General features: G+C 39.8%; 2 protein-coding genes across 2 annotated transcripts in view; one reads left to right on the plus strand and one right to left on the minus strand.

The window, feature by feature from the left end:
* Positions 1 to 2,545: 2,545 nt before the first annotated feature.
* LOC137171379 (C-X-C motif chemokine 2-like) lies at positions 2,546 to 4,140 on the minus strand. The gene is given in 4 exon segments (XM_067575377.1): positions 2,546 to 2,552; positions 2,886 to 2,966; positions 3,060 to 3,189; positions 4,086 to 4,140. Coding segments are annotated over 4 exon segments (273 nt in total).
* A 6,143-nt stretch (positions 4,141 to 10,283) lies between these two features.
* The window catches only part of niban2b (niban apoptosis regulator 2b), a 45,019-nt gene continuing 30,224 nt past the window's right edge, over positions 10,284 to 25,078 (plus strand). The window contains exon 1 of the mRNA XM_067600484.1: positions 10,284 to 10,584. Coding sequence (XP_067456585.1) covers positions 10,530 to 10,584 — 55 coding nt within the window. The 5' untranslated portion in view covers positions 10,284 to 10,529. The remainder of the gene's footprint in view (positions 10,585 to 25,078) is intronic.

Raw genomic sequence — 25,078 nt, forward strand, 5'->3', positions numbered from 1 at the left:
ATTCTCTTATGGAAGCAAAGAAAGGTCATTTGAATCTCATAAGAAACTGAATAATTGTAATTTTGAACCATTATGAATTCTTGAAATGCCTTTTTTTAAAAATAGTCAATAAATTCAGCTGTATTTAAATTTGAGAATTAAGTATTCAGTAGTGATGAAGTTTCACAATCAGTGTTAATCTGCTTATTAGATTTCAAATCTTTTTGCCTTTCTTTGCCTCTATATCGTCTGTGCCAGGAACTCAAGCTTGTCCTCTATACTGTCATCTGTCATTACAGTCTGTTACCTTTTTTAAGCTCTTGTATTAGTATTTTTTGTCAAGCTTCAGTTCTCATCCATGTCATCTAATCCATATATTCGATGCATGGTCAGTATTAAATGTGCTTTTTGGTATGCACTCTGTATCGTGGAGCTTATAGATGCAAAAACAAGTCTCAGTACCTCAGGACCTGCAGTGTTATTGGATTCACACTGACATCCCAAGTAACTCAAACAGTGCCTCCATCAGTCACGGCTCAGTGAAACGCCTTGGAAAGCTCTTTTTGTTGTTGGGTTGCAGTGGACAGTTTTAGTGTTCCATGAGGGAAACTGAATCCTTAGAGGAGCTTTTGCCATCTTCATTCTCAAATATGCCTTCAAGAACTTTAATCAGTCTATCTGTAATGCCGAGCTCTGTGACTATTAAAAGAATTACACTGTGCACACCGTAGGAAATGACTTGGATGAAGTCAGTAAATCTTGCAACTGGCCCTAAACTGTAATTTTGAAGGAATAGGAGAATGACACAGTTTGTTTGTTTTTTTTCTATTTCTGAGCGTCATGCAGAAACGGGAACAAAATGACACAGCGATCAGAGAGGCATCTGTATAGTCAGTATTTTAGTTTTAAAGGAGGAGTGTGCCAAAACATGAGCTTGGTATGCTGAGGTGAGGTAGTATTGATGTGGAACATTTTATTTACTGAACCACCTGACAGTATTTCTGAGTCCTGTGTTTGATTTTTCATATCTTCAAATAACCATTCTTAACCATGTGTTATTGAGAACATTATCAATATTTCAGCTGTAATGATTTTTGGATTGTAATAACACACTGTAATGTTTCACTGACAAGATGCTGTTTTGTATGATTTTTATGCTTCAACCGCTGGATTAAAAGCAATGAGCAATGATAGAAAAGAAGATGTGTGTTCATATTTTAAGGCAAAGTGAATGGAAGGGAATCCATAAAAGGAAGTGAGGGTTGTTGATTTGTTGATTTGCACAGGTTACTTCCCAAATAACAGAAAACTTATTTACACTGTACAGAAATGTTTTAGCATTAAGAAACGGAAAGAAGAGTTTTGTAAGTTAGGACCTCTGTGTCTGATTGAAAACTTTTTTTCTGTTTGTCAGGTGTTAGGGAAGATGAAGACTGAAGATGTAGAAGTGCATTAGCTTCAACATCTTGCATCTTATATATCAAAGTACATATTTGGAACACGTTCATGTAAACTGTAAGATGCTGAGTTTCCTGAAATGAAGGAGCTGATGGGGTGAAGAAATTTGCATGTAGTTTGTAGTACTATGGTACAGTATGAGAAGTAAGGTAAATAAAAAGTCACTGTTTTCCACAAATATATTACACTAATATATTTTGTTATAGTGTTATCGCCGTAATCATAACGTGTTCCCTTCAAGTTCTCATTGATGATAATTTCAAGAAATTTAGTGGTTGAGACTTGTCTCAGGTGAGATTTTTCATTAATCTTTGCAATCTTATCACTGAAAATAAAGTTTGATTTGCTGATAGTTGGAATTTGTTGCCATTGAACACATTCAATCCAGAGTTGTCTTCTTTAATCAGTGAGCATACCCTCTGCAAATCTGAATGGAGAACTATTTGGATCCATTTAGTAAATCCTTTATATGAATAAGGAATAATAATGGCCTAAGAATGGAGCACAGATACACTGAGGCTAGTCTTCCACATCATGTAGTTATTTCAATGAAGTCAATGGGGCAGCCTATGACATCAGTGGAGTGCACCAGCTAATATTTACTTTTTGCACAATTTATTGTGCTAGCAAATGAGCTTAAAAACAGCACTACAACAAGCAGTGACCTCAGTTACATTCTGAATATGAGATTGGAGCAACAGAAGATATAAAAGGTTGATGAAACATCTGACACATTACCGTAGGCTCGCATACTGTAAATTTAACAAACTCTTGCAGAAATGGTTCTTTCAGTTTGTTGTGAAGACCTCAACCCATCCAACACCTTCAGGATGAACTGCAACACCGACTGTGAGGCAGACCTACCTCATGACCCCACATCAGTGTCGGACCTCATCAATGCTGTTGTTGACATGTTCAACTAACACCCACAGAGGGAATGTTTGGGTGTCTACATACTTTTGGCAATGTACAGTATAGAACATATAGAGTGCAGATGTGATTTCATCACATTTAGCTGGTGGTCTAACATCTACTGTGCTCTAGTTTTCTGTAATCTTGTGAACACAGTGTGAACACATTCTATTGAGAGGTGAAGGTAAGCGCGGGTTCAGTTTCTGTAACAAAACACACAACACAAACATTATAATCAGGGGTTTTATTTTTAATGCTAAAAAAGTATTCAATATATATACAAATTATTTATTTCATATATACACACAATACCATCTCTACAGCAGCTCTACAGCAGCTCTACAGCGTGGATGTTGTGTGGAGAGTTGTTGAGCTCTGAGTATTAGTTTGACTGGAAGTCATTGTCATGCTCACAGCTTCTTCCTGTGCCTGAATCAACATGACATTGCACTATGAGTATAAAGCAACAGAGATCTGAAACATTAGCATTAACACTGTTTTGTTGTCTGAAGTTAGTGGGGTCAAGCTGATCTTACTTTTTCATGTTTTTCAGAATGGTTTTTCCAAGTGGTGACTGTGGATTCACACACTTCCTCTTATCTGCTGTTGTTGTGATGCTGGGAGAGAAGAAGAGGCGCATTAGAGAGAAGCTGAGTAATGCGGAAGATTGACATGTCCACAATGTGGCTTAATTCAGCTCATGAATTTACATAATCTCTGTCTGTGGACAGAAGATATTTGGGTGGTGTACAACTGGCACTGCCTCGATGAGCTTTGTGTTGATCCGGCCAACATAACCATGTTATCACTTGCATTTATTAGAACTGTGGTCTGATTGTCCTGCAGGAAGAAAAGACACAACCTCATTAGCTGCTGATCATCTTTTAAGCCAGTTTAAGCCAGACTTCAGAGGCAGGCAGGAGATGGAAATATTTTAACTTCAAATTCATATTAAATCAGACTGCAGACAATGAAAAAGATGAAAGAAATTATATAAGAAAAATATATAAATGGTTTTTCTTAGATTTACTTGAAAGTGGTATTTGGTTTCCATAAGGTTCTCAGATGTAAGTACAAACCAATTTTTTCCTCTAAATTTAATTGTATTATCCAAATATCAGATGTATAGATGTACTAAACCTTTTTGGTTTTCTTGAAGGACTTTGAGCGGTAAGTTAAAATTATTCAGCTGTCTGCTAATAAAAAGGTTTTACAAAACTTTATCTGTCTGTAATATTTAATAATATTTAAAGTGGTGGAATTGAAGTATATTTATCAAGTACTGCACTTACCCTCAACCACATTTATCTGACAGCTTTACATATTCAGATTATTATAAAAAAAAATATAATGAACTATTAAATTCTGAGGCCCCTTTGAGGCCACATGTAGGCTGTGGAACATCATATAAACACAATATGTGACATATCATCACATAACATTCACTCTCTTTTATAAATGCTGCACTGTGTTCACCAGCTAGTTTCTGCTGTTTGTTGCTAGGCAGGTAGTGTAAAACAGTAAAGGTGTTAAAACCAAAACAATGAGCTCAAAGATGATAAAATGCTGTGTCAAGCTGAGTTCATCACTATCAGCGATCCCTTTAACATAACATTTAGTCACTTGATCCATTTGAAGATAAAAACATTGTTTAGTGCAGCTTTAAAATTCTATTACATAGCATTTCTAAAACACAAGCTCCATCACAAAGGAGAAGACAATCACGGAACACTAACTTTGTACGTAGAGGACAAGCAGGCAGGTGAGAAAGGCAATGACAGCTGAGTTCATAGCTGTGTCTCAAAGGATTTCTCTCTTTTATACACAGAATAACACCCACACAGGGCTGCCTTGCAGCATGACACAGTGGTTTCACTTTCCAGTATGCCTCTCACTTTCTCTTTCTTACGTTTTCCTCCAACAAGCCTGTTTCACAGGATCACTCACACTTCTTATCCAGAGGCTTTGGCTCTGAGAATCATTCTACAGAATGGCTTCTTCTTTGTAATATTGTATACATGAAGAAGAGAGGTATTTGAGGAAATATATTCAATTAATTATACTAATTCAATCATTATACTTGCATGCAACAACATAGTCTTGTCAGTATATCATGACTTTATACCTGCACCATTCCATCAAAGACAGACATGTCTTGTGCATTACCTTTACACATTCTCAAAATTCAACTTGACACATTTGGAATCACTGGAAACTTTAAGACCCTCACTACAATTGACAATAAAATATGTAGTAAAAGTAGCACAAGTCAGCCAAATGACTTACTTAAGTCAATCACATTGCAATACTTATCTACAGTCTGCTGCCATTAGCCACCATAGCCACCAGGCCAAGTAAGGCTTTAGCAACTAAATGCTTGAGTGCACTGAATTAAGAAATGCAACAGCACCTTTATGATGAAGTAATTTATGAGTTAGGACCTTTTTGGAGAAATGAAACACATCATTATGGTATTTTGTACTTCTTGAGGCTGATTTAACCGGAGCTTCTGTCATGCTTTGTCAGCATGTGTTCCCTTTCTTATATTTTAAGCATTGCCATCAAGACTTCTAGAGAAATGGGATGTGAAACTGACACAAAAAGGCAGAGAACACCCCTGTGCCAATGTCCAACCTTGAACCCTTTATTATTATGTAGCATGTATAGAGAACATACTACTCACGTCAAAGATTGGTTGGAAATATATGAAATGTATTTCCAGACACTAAGTTGAAATTCTAGTTCCTGGACCCCCTGGATGAAACTCGACACTGTGTTTGCAATGCTCTACCACAAAGGTTAGAGGGAGAAAGAAAAAGGTTTCCTGATAAACATTTTGTTTGATGGGTGCTTGTGTGGGAAATGCCAGCCCATGGCCTCAGCTGAGGGGCGTATGTGCTGCAGGGAGGTGGATACTTTCTGGGTCCCAGTGGACAACTTCACCCCCAGACCAGACATAACATGTCTGACACTGCACCCAGGCTTTGAAGCATGCTCTGTGAATCCCTTTGTAGTACAGATAGCTTATAACTTCAGGCAGGAACATGGTCCACTCAAGGCCAGCGGACCATCTGTTGAGTTTTCAATTATTAGATTTACTATAAAAAATGCAATAAAAACCCAGTGGACTAGGGTAATTAAGCTATATCACAGATTTTCAAGCACAAAGCCCCCTTAAACTACCTTGGGTGCACTTTGAAAGCAACTGAGCAATATATATCAAACAGATGCTGCACCAATAGCTATGTCTACAGGCATCAGCTGCCTAGTAAGAATAGCGTCCTATATAAATAAAAACTATTAGTGCCTTCTAATATTCATTAGAATATTAGAGACAAGTTGCCAGTATACATAGATACAGAGTCTGCTTGTCAGCTGTTGTCATATGTAATTTTGAATTTTGTGCACGTGTTTTTAAAGCAAGAAAAAAAGAAAGAAAGAAAGAAAGAAAGAAAGAAAGAGAGAAAGAAAGAAAGAAAGAAAGAAAGAAAGAAAGAAAGAAAGGAAGGAAGGAAGGAAGGAAGGAAGAAAGAAAGAAAGAAAGAAAGAAAGAAAGAAAGAAAGAAAGAAAGAAAGAAAGAAAGAAAGAAAGAAAGAAAGAAAGAAAGAAAGAAAGAAAGAAAGAAAGGAAGGAAGGAAGACAGAAAAGAAGGAAGGGAGAAGAGACGGTCAGGAATTATGAAAGAAAAACAGAAAAGGGCAGCACACCACCTGACGTGATGCTAAAGGCAGTGAGGCAGGTGAAGTTCAGGAGTACAGCGAAGGATATATAAAGTCAGACAGCTACAGCGGTTGGGTGTAAATCTCTATGGCAGGTTTTTAGCCCAGACTTGGAGTTGCAGCTTGAGTAGGACTTCATGAGATCAGCTAACATCCGTTTTGGTTTGTCGCCAACTGAGGTGAGAAAACTAGCGTATGAATTTGCAGTGGCACAGGAACTGCAGTTTCCACCGATCTGGGCTAAAAAAAAGAAAAAGCCAGCAGCACTTCTTCAAGCAGCACCCTACACTCTCTCTCAGAAAGCCAGAGGCAACTAGCCTTGCTAGAGCAAGTGCCTTTAACAAGGAGAATGTCAAGGCTTTCTTTGACAATCTGAAGAGGGTGTTAGGGTCAACATTAACTGGGACCAGGAGACATTTGGAATATGGATGAAACTGGTGTAATGACTGCAATCACTTCCTCAACAATTGATCGCCTGGCAGCAAAGGAGGAGCAAACCCCTGTGGCTGGATGAAGGAAACAAACTTTGTAGATTTCCTCAATCATTTTGTTGAACATGCCAAGTGTTCAAAGGAAAAGCCATGCTTACTCCTTCTGGACAACCACAGCTCCCATCTTTCCATTGATGGACTAAATTTTGCCAAAGAAAATGGCATAATTATAATTATGTGTCTGATTCCTGGATGAGGAACAACCTAAGGAAAACAATCACAATCTCTGTATCCCTGGGATTGTGGCAATTGCATATCCTCTGGCTGCAACCCTACTGAATATTCGGACTGGCATTCGGGTGACAGGGATTCACTCTTATGACAGGGATGTGTTCTTGGAGACAGAATTTGTCAGAATTTGCACCATCCTATGTCTCAGATTGCCCATTTCAGGACCCAGCACTTCCAGGCCCCAGCACCAACCCAGCCATGCCCATTAGCGCCACCTCACCCTTGCCTAGTAATACCAGCTCCATCCAACAATCCACTACAGAGGACATTTGGCCATATCCAAAAGCTGGTCCAAGAAAACTAGCCCGCTAACCAAAAGAAACAAAAAAAACGGCTATTCTTACTGACACATTGGTGAAGGAGGCACTTACGGCTGAAAGGCGGGCACAAGGTAAAAATAATCTATTCCAAAAGAAATCCAAATCTAAAACACCAAGAAAAAAGAAGGCAGGTATAAAAAAAGGACTCCAGATGCCGCTTCATCAGATGAAAATGAGTGCCTGTGCCTTGTTTGCCTGAATATTCCACATGGACACAGTAAAAGGCTTCATTGTTACTATTGGCAAATACAAATATAAACAGTTTAAAAGAAGAGATAAACCCTACAGTAGTGAATGGAAGGGAGGGCTGCCCTTGACTTAAGACCATTTTAGTTGACTAATAGTAATAATATATGGCCTATATATTTACCTATTTATAACCAATTAGCCGATTAATTGATATGAGCTTCATATATGAAGTCATATGAAGTACATACAATACACTTTTACCAACAAAGACAAACTTATTAAGGTGTTTTTAACTGTGGTTATACGCATCAACCTACCACAGGGAAACAGCAGACTGGTAAGAGAGTATGGGCCCAGCAGAGGGCGCTCACGTTACACACAACACACCGGTGTCAGTGGTGAACTAATAATAATGCATTATCACAAGATTAATCAAATGTAATATTAAACAACGTAATATTAAAATATAAAGGTGACCAAGGAGCCACAGTGTTGAGACAGAGGCAACAATCCCAGAGACAGTTCTTCTTCTTCAGTTTGTTTTGTGATCTTGTTTTATTTTGTAGTACTGGAAGTTAGATTGAATATAACAGCAAATCATCATTACATACATATGTAAAACTGGACTTTCGATCCCTCCCTCCCCCACCCTGGACGGCACATGGGTAAGACAACCTAAAAAACTGATTGAAAATGAAAATGATTTCAGTTTTATGTGAATGTTTCTGTTTTTGCCATCAGGACCACTTTTGGCCCGGAGACAAAATGTCATTGTCAGTCCAATGTTTGTTAGGGCACTTTACTCTTATTTGATTATGCTGATGCTGAAACAATCACCTGAAGATCATTTTAGTCCAAAATGTTAACATCATTCGATTATTTTGATTTACAACAGCGTGTATTGTTGTCTATCACGATGTCATTCTTAATTCTACCACTAGATGGCATCAAAGTGAGGTCATTTCAAATAGGTTTGCTATGAGATTTTGACCCAGATTTTTGGTGTATTTCATTTTTTCTTTTTATAAACTCTGAAACCACATGCTTATATGTGGATAGAGACATGATTAACACCTGTTTGGCCTCATGAATATCAATCGGCTGTTGCTTTGGAATGAATGGATTGTGAATCACATATCTTGTTCTGGTTGACAAAGACTTTATAATAAAATTTGGCATTATAAAATTACAGTCATTGGGCATTATGCAATCAATGTGCTGTATCATCAATATTGAAAAGTTCTAATCCCCCAAGTTTTTATCAGTGTAGAAGGAACAAACAAAAGTCTTCTTGAAAGGCTTAATAAAGTTTTGGCAAACATGTTTTTTAGTTGCTTGCAGTAGAATTTTTCAGTTTCTCCTTCAGATTTTACAGCTGAAGTGGGTTACCCTTCATTTTTGTAGTCCTTGCCTTGTGTTTTCTGTGAAAATACAGGAAAAAAGGGGTTAATGTAACATTTTGTTTACACAGTTAAATAACCACAATAAAAAAGGTTTTTCACTTACAGGCCATCGGCAATTTCAACACCAACACAACCAACAACTTTGCCAACACCACTGTTTTCATCAGCTGAAAGAATGTATGCAAGATGTTCTGTGCTCTGTCTAACTTAATCAACTTAGGAAAGTCAAAGTTCTTTTAGTTATTTTGAAAGCATGTCAAATGTTAACAATAAGTCTTGAATAATTGAAGAATAAAACATTGGGTGTTTAATGGAATTGTAAGGAAAATGTTCTTGTGTTTTCTAGAGCAAAGTTGAAATTGTAGATTTAGCAGATCATCTGGACTCATCTAGCTCCTCCGTCTTGTTCTGTTCTCTACTGCTCTGAACTTCTGTTCCATTTTCAAGGACTGTTTAAAATAACAGAGGTGGTAAAATGAGGGTGAAATTCAGACTCAAGACATTAAAGGATTTCACCGCAAAACACCATATATCCATTTTGGCAAAGGAATATCGAATGCACCCAGTAAACCCAATGTTTAAGCTTATGCTGTCATTATTGCCTATTGAAAACAATCAGCAAAGAGAGTCAGTGGTCAGAAGACTCAGGGAAGGCCTTGACACTTACTTTGGCAGAGGTAAATGAGGTAGTCCAATAGCTCCACAGTGGCAAGATGCCAGCGATGGATGAGATTTTCCCTGAGATGCTGAGGACTGTGGATGGACAGTCTTGGTTGACACGTCTTATCAGTGGCACAGGTTTAACACAGTGCCTGTGGACTAGCAGATGGCTGATGACCATGTACCTTGGAGTGTTATGTGTGAGTTAGCGTTACCAGGACTGTAGCCAGGAGTTCTGTTTCAATTTAGAATCAAGTGTGAAGTGGCTCAGATAAAACTCAGCACCTGCAGAGAGACAATCAGGGCATCTACCTGCATTTAAGTAACTTGATTACGGTCTGCTTTCACCAGTAAGCTGATGTCATGTAAATGAGAAACCTGGTTTTAAGAATCTGGGCAGAGGATTAGAGAAACCCGATTTCCCCAGGTAGATTTCTCTTGGATAATGCAGATTTGTCTGACATGTATACACGTAACCAGGTTTCTAATCAGCTTTTTACATGTGACCATGTGCAGGACAAACACTTCAGACAGGGCAATACAACAAGCTCTTACTGACATCAGAACAAGTGTTGGTTAGGAATTGAAGCTCCTCTATATTTCACTTACTGGAAGGAACGATGGTTGTACTTTGTGATCATTTTCTGTTGGTTCATCATAACGTTTCACTCTTACAAACACCATCTAAATGTTCATGTTGTGAGTAAAAGTATTTTTGAGGAATGAACTGGGAAAATAAAAAAAATCAAATACTCAGAATAGTTTAGAGACTTTATACTTTCGGGATGTGGAAGAGACTTGGATTCATCATAACTTTAGTTTCATGACTAAAATCCAGTTGGGAAACTCGTGTCTACTCTTTCCCCCACGTGACTCAAACGCAACTCCAGTGGAAGGTGGGAGTTCCTCTAAAGGAGGGTGTGTCTCTCCGAGAAATAGCCGTCAGTTTGTGAGTGGGCCAACTTCTTTTCTTATCCGTGCCGCCTCGCAGAGAGTGTTTGCCACCGCCCGTCTCTTCAAACCTTTGCCAGCTCAGGTTATGTTGGAGAGGAGCTGAGAAGGGCTCTCTGTACAGGACTCAAAAAGCGGACTTTCCTGCGTTCGTCTCAACAAACTAGACGTGGACTTGCAGTGGAGTCAATCTGGGACTTTGAGTTTCATCCACCATGGGGGACGTGATTTCCAGTCACCTGGATGAAGCCAAGCGGGAGATTATCACTGGTGAGGAGCTTTCTGTCAACGTTTGTTTGCTGCGTGCTGTTTTGGCAGATGCATTTTACGCGCGGTCACTGACTTTCTGTACATTTTTACGGAATGTCAGACAAACGGGAATGATGATAATTTCATCAGGATTTTAGTGTGACTGTAGCACTTCGTTATGGATTTTACTGGCAAATGTTCTCTTCATAGTAGTGCCGTTGCAATAAACTGGAGACATGAGGTAGTGCGGATGTTTTCAGGGCCCTAGACAGAATTTTAAAAACACTGGGTCATAACAATGACCCCCCCACCCCCACACCCCCACCCACCCCCGCAGAAAGATTTTGATTAGCTGAGATTTTGCACGTTTAAAAACTGATGAAGCCCCATAATGTCCCTACATGATGGTTTAAAAGCTGTTCTCCAAGAGCTTTCTTTAATCTTTCAGGAATTCATTTCAGTGGGGGAAATTTTGTTGTCCTTTATTCATTCAGTATTGCCTTCCTTTTCTGGTCTGAAAGTAGTCAAATGGACTTGCACCAAATTAAAAGAAATATGGTCTCATCCTTTCAAAAGTCCAACATGTGTACAGTTACAGCTCTGATTGATGTTGTTTGGTATCGCTTATGATTCATCTTATTAGGAAGTGCACTGTTAAATACTAATATTATTTTAGTAAATGTTTGATCTAGAAAATGTCATAAAATAGTGAAAAATGCCCACCACAATATCTCGGACGACCAAGGGGACATCTAAAAATGACCAAAGTTATTCAATTTACAGTGATATAAAACAGAAAAAAGAAGCAGCAAATTCTTGAGAAGCAATGTTTGGCATTTTTGCTTGAAAAATGACTTAATGGTGAATGGTCCTCAACGAAAAGACTGCAGATCAGGTAGATTAATCTCTGAGGAACATAGGTGGAGCTGCACCCACCAGCCCCATCCATAGTCTGTTGACTATTGAGTTTATTAAATCAGGTTAAGTCCACTGTCATGGTCACTTGGACTTTGATTGATATTTAGGCGGGAATATGAACATTACAGACAGTGCCCGACCTTCTGATCATCTATCCAGAAATGTGAAATGTGTCAGTCAAATCAGATAAATAGGGAACTATTATGTTTGCTTAACAGCCATGGTGAGTGGAAGGTTCTGACCATTCTCACTCTTTTACTCATCGAAAGATCGTACAAGAATCCTGAAAAGATTGTGTTGGCTGCCACAGCTCATAAACGAGCATTTGGCTTGGTAATGTGGCTTGTCAGAACTTGCTCCATAATAAGTGAAGTCAGATCTGGTGCAGAGTTGACTGTAGCAGGTAAGGTATAGTACAGTGTGTGCAGGAGAGAACATCAATGCTAATTCTCACTGAGTATCAAACCTCTTTGTGATCCTGTTTCCTTATTGTCGACTGGTGTGGAACTAACTGGGGTGTGGTGGAGGATCAGTCTCACAGTTATCAGCAGATGATTATCTCTGGTATCATCTGAAGTTCCTCAGTACTTGTGTTGATGCTATAGGCTGCCTGAATATTCAGTACAGACACTGAAATAATACTTATTCCATACCTTACATTGAGAAACAAACAATATTAAACAAAAGATATTTATGGTCCCCAGGGGATGAATCCTACTGATTTTGGTGATCCCCAGATGTTTCCAGCTGCGCCGCTGTTAGATCAGAATTTAAATTTTATGACTAAATGTCTGAAAAACTAATGACATTTCCAACAGCTGTGCTTTGTGTGCTAATTAACAAATGTTAGCATGCTAAGACATAAACCATTGTAAACATAATACCTGCTTAACATCAGCATGTTAATTGTTTCATTGTGCACATGTTAGCATGCTGGGATTAGCATTTAGCTTAGAGTGCTGCATGGCTGTAGACTCTTGATCTTGTTCTCATGTGGCTAAATAAAAAATAAAAAATAAAAAAAAAAATTGGCATAAAAATCAGGAACTACCTGATTAAAGAATATGTAAACAAGATTATGAATCTGATCAGATTCGGTCTGGGATCCCACCGTGCGCATGTGCGCCGCATTCCGGCTCCAATGCAGCCGCCGGAGCTGATTGCAGCCAATCTAGTCAATGTTTGTGATCCCACTAGACGCACTGCGGCGCATTTCAGAAGCGTCTCAGAAGCGGCTCTCCGCTCCACTCTGCTAAATATATGCAATCGTATATCAACAATAAACGCAATTAAAACAGATGAATAAAGAAACCATTTAACTCCGTAGCCTACTGAACCAAATGACCAAATCAACTAAAGCTGAGCAAGTTAACAAAATTGGGCAGTTTAGTTGCTCTTCTACTGCAGTTATTACAGTAGCCTAAAGGTGCTTTATCAGCTTTGACCAGGCTGCTGTAATTACTGTAGTAGGAGTGCAACTGAAATTAAAAGGAGGATGGCTTCCCCGCAGTCAAGACGCTCCGCTTCTGGCACGCTCCTGGTGGGATAGGGCGCCGTGCAGAGGACGGCATAAGTGAGCTGTCAAAGTGGACAATGAAGAGAACAACACTTGCATGAAGTCATCCGCCATTGTTGTAATTGTCGTTTCTTTGTCTTCCCCTCCCAATGAAGCGCCGCTCTACTTCCACCATCTGTGTTGACAGCGATATGACTGTGTTTCAACAAAGCTCAGTTTTACCCATACGCACTACAATGCCAAGCTGGCATTTTCACATTTACACACTTGTACATGTGGCTGTTTAGATAAAGCTCTGTTTTATTGAGAGAAAAAGATGCGTTTACGAATTGTATAATTTCAAAATCCAGTAATGAATGAAGTACTCCATCTCATTCCATCTGACGGCCTGTTGGACCTCCTAGACCCTGAAACTCCACTGATCTGTCTGTTACATTGATTTTCCACCCTTGTTTTCTGCATGAAGTTTTAGAACACAAGCATCTGATTAACTGAAGTTGAAGATCTAGAGAGAAGCTATGTTAGAGGCCGAGCTCCTGGGTTTTAGTGTCATCTTTTTAATTAAAAAAAAAAACAAAACAAAAAAACCTTGATTGGCTAATTCTAATTCAGAGTGAGGCACACATACGTATGTATCAGATGTGGAATCTGAGGAATGCATGAAAAAAGCGAGTGTGTCTGTGCTGTGTGGCTGGATGGAAACCTCCTCCAGGCCTTGAGCTGCACAGCCAGCGCCACATAGTCTCTGCAGCCAAGGCAAGCTCAGTGCCTGGCTGGCTTCAAGGGAAGTGCCTGGATTTATCATTAAACAGCATTCCCCCCCCCCCCCCCCCCCCCCCCCCACACACACACACACACACACACACACACGCACACATCCACAAATATTCACTCACTGTGTGTGCATTCCTGATGCTTTGAGAGGGTGAAACGGCTGCGCTTGAGATCAAATTGGTGAAATACATTTTGTGGATGTGGCTTCTTTATCAGTGTTGACGTAATCATGTTCATAGATGGCTTCATCACCCATGGCCATTGTATTTAGCTGAGGATTTATGACCAGCTGATGAATGGGCACTTCTCTGTTGTCATCATGCTGTAAAAAGCGGTGCCTTGATTGCTGATAAGAATAACTGTGGGAATCCCTGAATGGAGTCATATTAAACCAGCCAGCAGCGTGTTCCACTTCCCCCATAACCTCATACATGAGGTCAAGATTGGAGAGAGATGTGTGGGTGTGTAGAGGGTGGAAATGACCGGGATCACATGGCTAACCCCTCATTTCCTCCACTGGTACGAGTGCACGTGTCTGTGCTAGTAGGTTTTTTGAAACGCACTGTTTGAGCCAGTAGTTCACAACCTCCATTTAAAATGACGTAATGTTGTATGGCTTCAGTGTGGTCACACATGATGTCTGTCTTTCATTTGAAGTATTTTTAAGACGCCGTTAGAGTTGAATATACCCAATATTTCACACATTTTGTTTTTCTATTTTTTGTGTGCAACTTGATTCATTCACATTTTTCCTAATAATGGAGATAAATCGACCACTTTCACAAGTGACTCCTTTTTGTAGTCCTACACAGAGCGGTGCTAGCTTGGTCAGCGGGTGAGGGGCCACAGAACAGGAAATCCTAATGTTGAGTGTGTTTCCTCGGCTCTGTTAAATCTTCAGGCTCTGAAGGGGTGTTTGGTGGCCAACAGGCCGGCTCTCTGTGACCAGGTGAGGTGTGGCACTCTCACCTTCAACACACACCCTGCTCGGCACAGAGAAGCTTGTTTGCAACAGGTTCAGATTGCGGAAATACCTGCTGCTGGGACCCCACAGTAGACACACACACACACATGCACACACACACACACACATTTTCTGCAGAGAAGCTGAGAAGGTAGAAATGATCTCATCAGGTAAACAAACAGAGCCAAAGAATGTTTCTGATGAGGTTAATATAACAAGGAAACTCAGGTGAAAGGTATGAATTAGAGAGGAGAAAGCTTTCCTGCTACTATTAAACATGTAAGCTAGCTTAACTAATCTTTCAAGTTAAAACTAATTCACTAGCCTATAGCTATCAATGAAACCACACCTATGATGAAGGCCTTGACAGCTACGTTCCCATGGAAACCGCGCTCACGTGGTACAGCCACAGCAGATTGTAAGATCGCGATATGGAATACTGAATCTGATGAATTTACTGTTTATCAGACCACAAATGAGACAAGAATTAAAATTGCAGTCAGGTTTAGTCATGTTAACTTATTGGCATGACGGCAGTAACGTTATGTCAATCTTACTACTCACGAAGTACAGGTGTTCTAATCCTATCAAAGTCATTTTGTTGCTTCGGTGTAGTTGACTCTCCTCTATTGAAAATTCTGCCTCGTTTACCTGAATTCAAGACAAATACCACTTAAGCCTCTTTTTAAAATTTCCTTTTTTTATATACCTTTGTGACTACACATTTCTCAAACATCAAACATTGCTGGAACCAGTTAATTATTTTATTGTAAAGTAAAATCTTGTAAATCACACTGAAAAGCAATGAGCTGTGATTCATTTGCAATATGAAGACATATATTTTGCTACAGCCAAATGAACTTATAATGATGTAAGTGCACCGTGAGATATCACAGAGATATAATAAAGATTGACATGGGTTGGCTCGCTGGCCACAACAAACAGGAGACACACCATGATAAAATTTTAACAAAAAGAAATTTTATTAAAACAAAGTTAATAAGATATGGGGTATGAGAAAGGGATGAGAGGAGGCAGAGTTCTTCAGTGTTTGTTTTTTTTAGCAAGGGTGGTTTTCAAAGCCACTGATGAACTCAAGCTGTGACGTTTCACAGGACACCCTGCTGAAAAACGCCTCTTGGAGCCAGCCCCTGACTTCCTGCGTGCTACAGAAGTAGGCTGGCAGCCAATCATCGGACCTTGATGTCTGGCAGCCCGCCTTAATGTGGCAGCCCTTTTGCTGGCGAGGCTACTGGATTTCTCGAAAGTGTGAATGGCTGACAGTAGTTTGGAGGGGTTGGTCCTCAGGAGGTGGTAGTGTTTAGCCATTGCCTTTAGCCCAGCAGTGAAAAGGAGATCCTGAATCCTCCATCATGTCCTCCCCAAGAGAGACATTGCCTGTATATGTGATATCTAAGAAGGAAATTTGTTTGAACGATATGTTTGTTTTTAATTTTTAAGTTGTCATTGTACATATAGGTCAGTCCTCAAAAGTAAAAATTGCCGTTATGCACACTGCTCTCTGCTGAGGCTATTGTTGCTAGAATATGGTCTGTCTGCATAGTAGTCACGTGGCTTGGCTTGACCACTTGAAATAAAATTAAGCGTCTATCCCTTTATTGTGTAATTTAAACTAGAAATGTTGGGAATCTTACTATACCGGTTATTGTGAAAATATTGGCTTTACCTCCCGATGTTAGTTTGAGCAGTTCTGCCCTCATCGCTGGACTTGTTAGAAGGAAATTGTTGGACAAACAGCTGTAGATTTTATATATAGTGTTGCAGAGATATCTACTGAAGTTAGCATGCTAACATCCAGCCTATACTGTCTTGTAATACCACTTTGTACCACAGGGACGATAGTGAGTCACTGTAGCATCCAGTCTGCCTTCAATCCAACATGAGAGGAAGAAATACTGCTGCCTTGGCAGTACTGGCAGAGTCAGGCTGAATGCTGTTGTAATTTTCACTGTTGGACTATTAATATTTCACTTTAGTTTTAATATTTTTTTAGGCGAGAAAGTAACCGTATAGACTCCCAATATGTGGTCAGTTTATCCAAATAACAACTATTTGGAAAGTTGCACCAACGTTGTCAGAGCAGCTGGCTGCTGCTGCAGATGCTGGTCTGGCATGAGCCATTTGGCATCGTAGCACATTGTGGTAAACTGGATTGATATTGAAATATTATATCAATAAGTTAGGTCTCTACTGGATTACTGTGTTGTAAAATGGCATGAAAGCAATGAACAAATGATGCTGTGTGGTAGTGCTGCCCCCTATTTATATGGATCAGGTGAAAAATCTGTAGGTCGTCAACTACTGACAACTGTTAAGATCCATCACCTGCTGAATTTGTGAAGCTGCAATGTTGCCATCTTGGGGAAAGAATCTGGATCTCTGGAATGACTCACAGTGTCCAGGAGCAACGTCAACGATGCGTGTTTCCTAGTAGGTCTCCAGCCTTGATGTCAGGAGGTCGAAGAGCTGAGGAGGATTGAAGGCGTTCGTCCTCTGCAGTATCTTGTCCTTGAGGGAACGCATCGCCATTTCCGCAAAATTGTTGGTGTTGTTTCCTTTGGACTTCCTTTTAGACTGCCTCTATAACTGAGTGTACAGCTGTTCAATGTACTTCAGGTATTTTCATACCTGCAGTTGATTGAAAAAAGAAACAAATGCACAAAACATAGGAAATGCACATACATCAAAAATGTAATGGCATACTGAAAGTATCCAAACACAATAGCTTCATGACTTCAAAACATTGGATTAACAAATGTAATGTGATTAATAAACATAAGACTTACTTGTCTGCGGTGAGCTCTAACCTGACTGCAACGGGATGTTCTCTTGTCTTGCTCTAAAGCCTGTCCAGCCTGGCTACCTCTTTGCAGTACAGCATTTCTTTGACCACTGTGAATAGAGTTGGTCTGTCTTTGTGTTCCACACCACCCTCCTTGCTCCACAGCCACCTCCAAATTGCTTGAAGCAGATGGAAGGAGCACAGGAGAAGTGTGGCATCAGTAAATACCTGCCCCAGAGCTCCCCTCTCTGCCCTACAGTCATCTGTAATAATGATCCGTGGTCCTGCCTGTCCCCTGCTAGCAAGGGTCTTCTCTCCAACTTTTTGTTTTAATAGCCCTTCAGAAATGGTCTGTTCATCCTCCAACTGGCAGAGGAGGAGAATGCCTAGCGGGAAGTCACCAGCACAGCTGTGGGTCAGGAGGAGAAACACTATTTCTCCCTATTCACATTCCCTGAGGAATCTATGAAGCACAGCTCCCCACTGTGCTTCAGTTGTTGCACTTTCTTCATCAAGGGCAACACAGCAACAAGAGGAGCTCCCTAGGAAGATGTTTCCATTAGAGCACAGCTGTCCTTGCACTTCTTGTTGCAGCTCTCCACTTGATTTTGTAGCACTACCAACATGGTTGAACCATTTTGAGTGTCATACTCTTCCCTACGCACCTTGTGGAACAGTCTAGGAAATTATACTAACTTAGTTGGTATTGGTGTAAATTACATACTGCAGAAAATTGTAATTCCATTCACTAAATACATTATTCTATTTCATTGCATTTTTACAAATATAGTGGGTAGTAGTTATCTTGACCATATTTCCCAGCGTGATGCCCACATTTGCGCCTAGGGCAGGTTGGGGCAAATCACCCCAACCTGCCCTAGGCTGATGCATATACAAATTACTGTCCATATTCTATTTGGAGATCTTGTTTAAGTACTGTCAGAGCAGATGTGGGGGTCTGGCCAATTTCATATAGCCCTGTTAGGACTTCTATTTCCCCCAACGTCTTGGTGGTGGATGGCGTCTGCAACATACAGGTTGTAATTGAGGTATGGATAATCGATAGGCACAGGAAGTCAGATATACGTGGGTCTTCAGTCCTCTAACATATATCAATATGACGTTTAAAAATAATGAAATTATGAGTAAGTGGATCAATAAACTCACTTGCTCTTTTCCCACCAGTACTCTTCAATGTCACAAGCACTTTATCTTGACAGCAGATGTTCTTAGATGTTTTGCTGCTGTTCGCAGCTTTCACATTCACCCTATGCTAACACTTGTAACTACTGCCATAAAGGCCAAAGGAACAAGGGTCACTGATAAGTTGCTTCAAGAAATTTTGACAGCACAACTCTTACCTTGAATAGCACTCAGCACCCCGACCTTGGTCAGGTAACATCCACCCTCCATGACGACCCCTTCAACAGTGTCACCCACTCCTTTGCCTATTCCACAGTGCGGACATCCACTTACACAGTGCCATCAAAACCAGTGTAGTCTCCCAATGAAGCCACCTCACATAATAACAGGCATGGTCCCCAAATTGATTTGGTAGCCAACCCTACAAGTAGGAAACAAACTACTATCAATTAAAATCCACACACATAATGAAAGTGTCAGCCTTCACAGCTATCTAACACCCATATCTTAGATGTCTGATATTAAAGAAAAGTGATACTGTAACACTATTAACTATCATACCAACAGAGGCACTATACTGAAGAATGACTATGACAATATAAGGAAAAATAAAGCTTCTGGGGGATATGTTGGCTAAGCAGTGTTCTGACAAAAATACAACAATGTTAATGAACGATGTTCCTCATAGGACTGAGTGACAGATATTGTCAGATACCTTCAACTGGGGGTAGTCCTATGTTGTCCTGTTGTCCTGAGCACACACAAACACCAAGTCTGAAATAAGAGGAAAAACAGCTAGCCATTAACAAAACCATCACAATACAGCAGGCCTAACTTAGCTACATAATTAATTAGCTTTGAACAATATCCAGCTATTGTAAAAGCTAACTTACCTGCTCGTACTGAGGACGTAAAAAATGTTTGAGAAGAAAGAATTAACGCTAGACTGATATATTAGATATTGTTTGCTAGTATATTCTTCTAACTTAAAACAGTGTCAAATTAACATTTACAGATACATTACCTAAGCTCTACGTAACTTTGATCATCAGTCATCTTTTGAAAAGCGCTATTTTCATATTTTCTGTAGCTGTCTATGTTGAGTGAGTGCGGTTACCATGGGAACACAGCCGTCAAGGCTTCCGTCGTTCCATTGATGCTTTCGTCATACAGAAAAAGGCACGGTTTCATCTAAACCGGGGTTGGAAAAACAATAGAAGCGTCCTGTATCATATCTGTCAGATTTCATTAGCCAGCACAATCAACAAAAAAGAGGGTTTTTCTGCACAGGAAATGTTTTGGACGGGTCTAGGGCATATTTCAGATTGCCATAACAAAAATATGGCTCTATCTAGGGCCACAAAAATCAGTTAACATTGTATTTGACAATATGTTATTGTCTTTAAATGTTGTTGCTGCTACAGCCAAGTCAACAGGGCAGGGATTTTCCACAATTTTGTGGTGGGCACTAAAAGGAAATTGAGTGGTGCCAAAATACTTTAAACATGCATTTTGTAACTCCATATTTTTTTCTGGCTACATTGGGGAAGCTCAACAAGCTGTAAGACATCTCCATCATATACCATCATCTCCTAAGAAAATGATCTGTCTCTGTAGCTGCTAAATGTTCCACTATGTGCACCAGCTGGTGTACACTATAACCCACTGTACTCTACCTATCAGAGCTTTTTCACTGAAAACGGCAGCTGAGACTGAATCTAAACAGTAAAGTTGAAGGATGTAAAACCAAAACAATGAGCTGAAAGATGCTAAAAAGCTCTATAGAGCTTAGGGGAACTGCAGATTTGGTGATAGTTTTGTGGGAGTTTATCACTAGAGTGTCCCTATTCACATTACACATACTCCTTTTATTGACTGTTAATATAAAGATATTGATTAGCACAACTTGAGGCATAAAACATTGTTCAAGATATTTGATATGTCTTCACCCCAGTATTTCATTTCTGTTAGCCTTGTTGCTAGTGGGGCACAACTGCATTCTTTGTAATTTCAGAGCAATTTAGGAAAATAAAAAGATAAACAGGTGTGCTTGAACATGAATCTATAGGCCTAATGGTGAACATTCTCAGTTAATGTATTATGCTGTATTCTTTGTGCACATTAGATCTTCTAATTTTCATGAGAGCTCTGTTTTATTACTCTCAGTATGTACTATATGTGCTTCAGAGGCCTGCTGTTACTTTTTATAGGCATCAGGGCAAATTTTCTGTATGGATCATGCAAATAGCTTTTTTACTGATTCTCTAACATGTGTTGGTCATGCATCACACACTGATATGAGCTCTGCTGGTCCACCTTTCATTGCCAGAAAAACGCCTGGAACAGAGCAGTTGGCTAACATGCATTCTGGAAAAAAAGATCTTTTGCCCTGCCCCTGATTAACTCAGTAAACATGTTAAGATCTAACTAAATTTGCTCTCATTTGGTGCACTAGATCCTCACACAGGCCCAGCCACAGCTCTTGCTTCAGCTCTGATGGGAACACAGTCTAAATTTATGAGTCAGCCTATGGGTCTATCTCAGTGGAATGTTTTTGTTAAGGCACTGTGGAGAAAGGAGAGAGGGGGGGGGGGGGGGGGGTTAGGGTTCTCTTGCGGGTCTATTAAATAGTAATCTGACTCAGATCTCTATGATCAAGATGTGCTGAAACTCTTGAACTGACGTCAGCGATAAGACGAGCTGCGATGTAAACGACAAAGAGTGTTGGTTAGATTAGATTACCACAGTGATGCAGGACAACACAGTAGTATCATTAGAGCTGATAGCTGGCCTCAGCACTGCCGAGGCCCCCAGGACAATTAGTCTGGTAGGAGGCAGGAGCACAACAAAGACTCAGCTAGCCTAACAGCAGCCACTTGTAAGGATCCCTTTTTGCTCCTACAACCTCTAATTCCGACATGTTCTGTCCTACACCTCATAACAAAAAGACTTGTGAATTGAGATTAGTCAAAATTGAGTTTGGGATTATTTTTTCAACACTTCAGTTTGTGAGTTTTCTTTCAGTAATACCCTCAATGTCCCTCAACATAGAAACACGAGTGTCCTTGATTTGGTTGGTTCATTATGTTTTATGTTTTGACCATCTGTCTTAAAGTCTCCCTCCACTCAAAAATAGGTTTTCCTTTTTGTTCCTAAAGTTGACTGTGTGAGCCTCACTGTGCAGAGTTTGACACACTGTTTTCACATTTATCTGCTGAAAGTTTCTCTGTGTTCATTGAAAATCCAACTCTAAAGGTCTTTGCACACCAAGTCCATTTTTTTTCGTCCAAAATTGTCGCACGTTAAAAAATAAATACCACGTCACGTTGTGTCAATCATGTTTACACACCGACTCTGAAAGTTTCGTCTGTCATTAAAGTTTTCGGAGCAGGTTTGATTTTTTGCGTTTTTTGTATCCGTCAAAAGCCTTTACAGAGTTGCTGACCACTCAGAGCCAGGTTCTTTCTTTCTTTCTTTCAAGAATTTAGAGGACCACAAAATCATCCTCACTGCTTGACGACTCCATTTTGCCTCGTATTGCGAATTGTTGCAAAGAATATAGTAATAAAACGCAGCGGACTCAGTGTGCAAGGTTTCTGTGCGTAACGATTTTTGTCGGATGAGGAATTAAAAAAACGCTTTTGATAAAAATGGACTTGGTGTGCAAAGACTATAAGGGGTGGGCCTATGAAGAGGATGAGTGACATCACATATAGTTCAGAAGCCAATCCTGGTCCACTATTTCAACTTGCACAACTCAATAAGTGTGATGTGGAAACTTGAAGCCAGTGCACACACGCTGAGAATGGACTTTGCAGTAAAGTAGGAGACATCTTGTGTCCAACAGTTCAACTTCTGAAATGAAATATATTTGCATTTTCATAGATTCTGGAATTTTTAATGAGGGAGAAAGAGTAGATGTAATTTAATTGAGCTTCTTTGTGGAAAAAAATATCAGACACAAATTATTATTCAAATAGAGTATTTTATATACATCTTAAACCATCTTTAATCAGTTCAACTTTGCTTCTGAGAAATCGCGTTTTTCTTGCTCTTTGGTAGAGTGGATGGCATAAATACTATGATACCCATGAGCCTCAGCTGCCGTTGCCATTAAGAAGACAGTGAGAGGTGTGAATCAAAACTACAGCAAATTCAGAACACTTTATAGTTGTTGGAAACAAAACCTGTTGCCATCAGTCTCCCTCAGAGACAAGCGTTTGAAATGATTCATTAGAAAATTATGTTCATACGGAAAGTTGTAGGAGGCTTGTGTAGCTTGCCCTGATATTCATCGTTTTGAGCGAATCCTCATTTCCCTGAATCTCAGATGACCCACAGAGCTAAAATGGCCACATTTATAGGAAGTGCATCAGGTCAAAATAAACTGGAATTATGGATGCCCAAAATATCTCATCCCACTTTGCCTCTTTGCAAATCTTTAGACAATACTTACATACAAAATGTAATCTACTCCATAAGAGATTTTTCTATCTGCTCACTCAGTCCCACCAAGTCACCTAAGATGTATCACATTGCATTTGTAGAATCTTCAGTTTCTTTGCATTTAGGTTTAGTTAATTTATTATAATGTACAATCAAATGACTTTCCAGACGGCAAAAAAAAGAAGCAAACCGACACCGTCAACTGTGACGTGATAAATTCTGAAAGGCCAATAAAACCTCCCACTCCAAAATATCTAGAAGGATTACAGACCCAAGCAGAAATAACGGGTACGTAAAGTTACCAGTGTTAAATGTGTGCTCAGTCACTGTCGATAAATGCTGTTTATACCAGGTCCAGCACAATTTACATTCAAACCTGAGAACAGTACAGTATGTACTGATTTGTACCTTCTTAGTAGGTGATTGCAGGCAATCTAATTTCTTTGTTTACTTAAGGCAGTGAATAATGGGTATTAAGTGTAACCACTGTTCTTATATACACTGTTGTACAGAGGATTACATGATAAAACTGTCTCTGTGCCCTCTCTTTCTTTGCTTTCATTCCAGAGTAAGAGTTCTTAAAGAACTGTTTAGGAGTAGAGCAACATCAATACATCAGTGCCCATTTGAATAGGGCTTAAGACAGTCATGTTCCTTGACTAATGGTACATAAAGACCCTCACACTATGAAGAGAACTACACATACAGCCGTTCACGCACTCAGGTCTCTGGCTACCCTAATAGGACTTACTAGCACTGTCCAGTGAGAAATACCTCAAATAGTCACCACACATCCTCACATTGTTGTAAGCGGTTAACTTTGTTGGAGCTTCTCTGTTTTGGCCATGAAATCTGCCTAATCAGGGATGTTCTCAGTTGGGAAGTGGACGGTCAGTGGAAATACTGAAAAGTTTGCTGACGTGTACTAACGCAGCAAGGACAGTCCAATAAGGGCGGCATTATATCTGAGTGGGTGTCCTGCTGTCTTCAATTGTTTGAAATGAATGAGGTCTTTGATTTCACTCAGCTGTCTGATGCAGTTTAGTCATCATGTGATTATGCTGAGTGACTGCCAAAAGAAGCATGTCAACCATGATGTGTTTCAAAGCAACCACTTAAAGGCAGCTGCTGTCAGTCTTGCCAGATGGATGAAACTGAGTTCTTTAATGCTACTATGCATCACAAATATGATATGAATACTGTATACTACTCTTAGAAGTGAAGTTATTATGGGTTGGCAGGATTAGGGAGGAACCTGCTGAAGGCAGCGGCCAGCATGTGGGTGTGTGAGGTTTGCACCCTGACACAAAAGCTGTCTGGTGTATAGTCATGGTCATATGCAGCTTAGTGCTGTGTGACTAAGTTGAGTCTAATGCGTACAGATGATTGCATTGTTACTGTTTGCTGTGGCTACTAAATGACTGACACTGTTTTCTGGCCATGACTCACTCAAAAAAGGTGGAAGTCAGTCAGTGATGTTTCATATTTCAGTTGAGTGGACTGAAGACATGGGTGAATGGAGTAAGAGCCTAAATATAATGCTGTCTTTTATATTTTTTCAATTGTGAATAGGTTTTGAAACAAGAAACAATTCTGAATTGATAGGCTTTTTTTTCTTTTAACCAAAGAACCAGATATTTTCTAACAGTGGCACATCTTTTATCATGGTAACCAGGAGAGTCTATGCAGAACATGAACAGCAAAACAAGCTAGTGAAACTCTGTAAAAAGAACTGCGTTTCCATGCATGTGCAGTGACGGTTACCATCTTATCACTATTTTTAGTCTTTGGAGTACTTTCTAAACAATCTAAAGTAACCACTGTATTCAGGAACAAAGGAACATGCCAACCGGTGCTGCGGTGTGGCTCACTGACATGTTTTTAATGTTTTTGAAGAGGAATAAGATATATCAGACTTTGGATACACACACAATACTTGTTAGTAGATTAG

Source organism: Thunnus thynnus, chromosome 2 (genome assembly GCF_963924715.1).
Source record: "Thunnus thynnus chromosome 2, fThuThy2.1, whole genome shotgun sequence".
NCBI classification, from domain to species: Eukaryota; Metazoa; Chordata; class Actinopteri; order Scombriformes; family Scombridae; genus Thunnus; species Thunnus thynnus.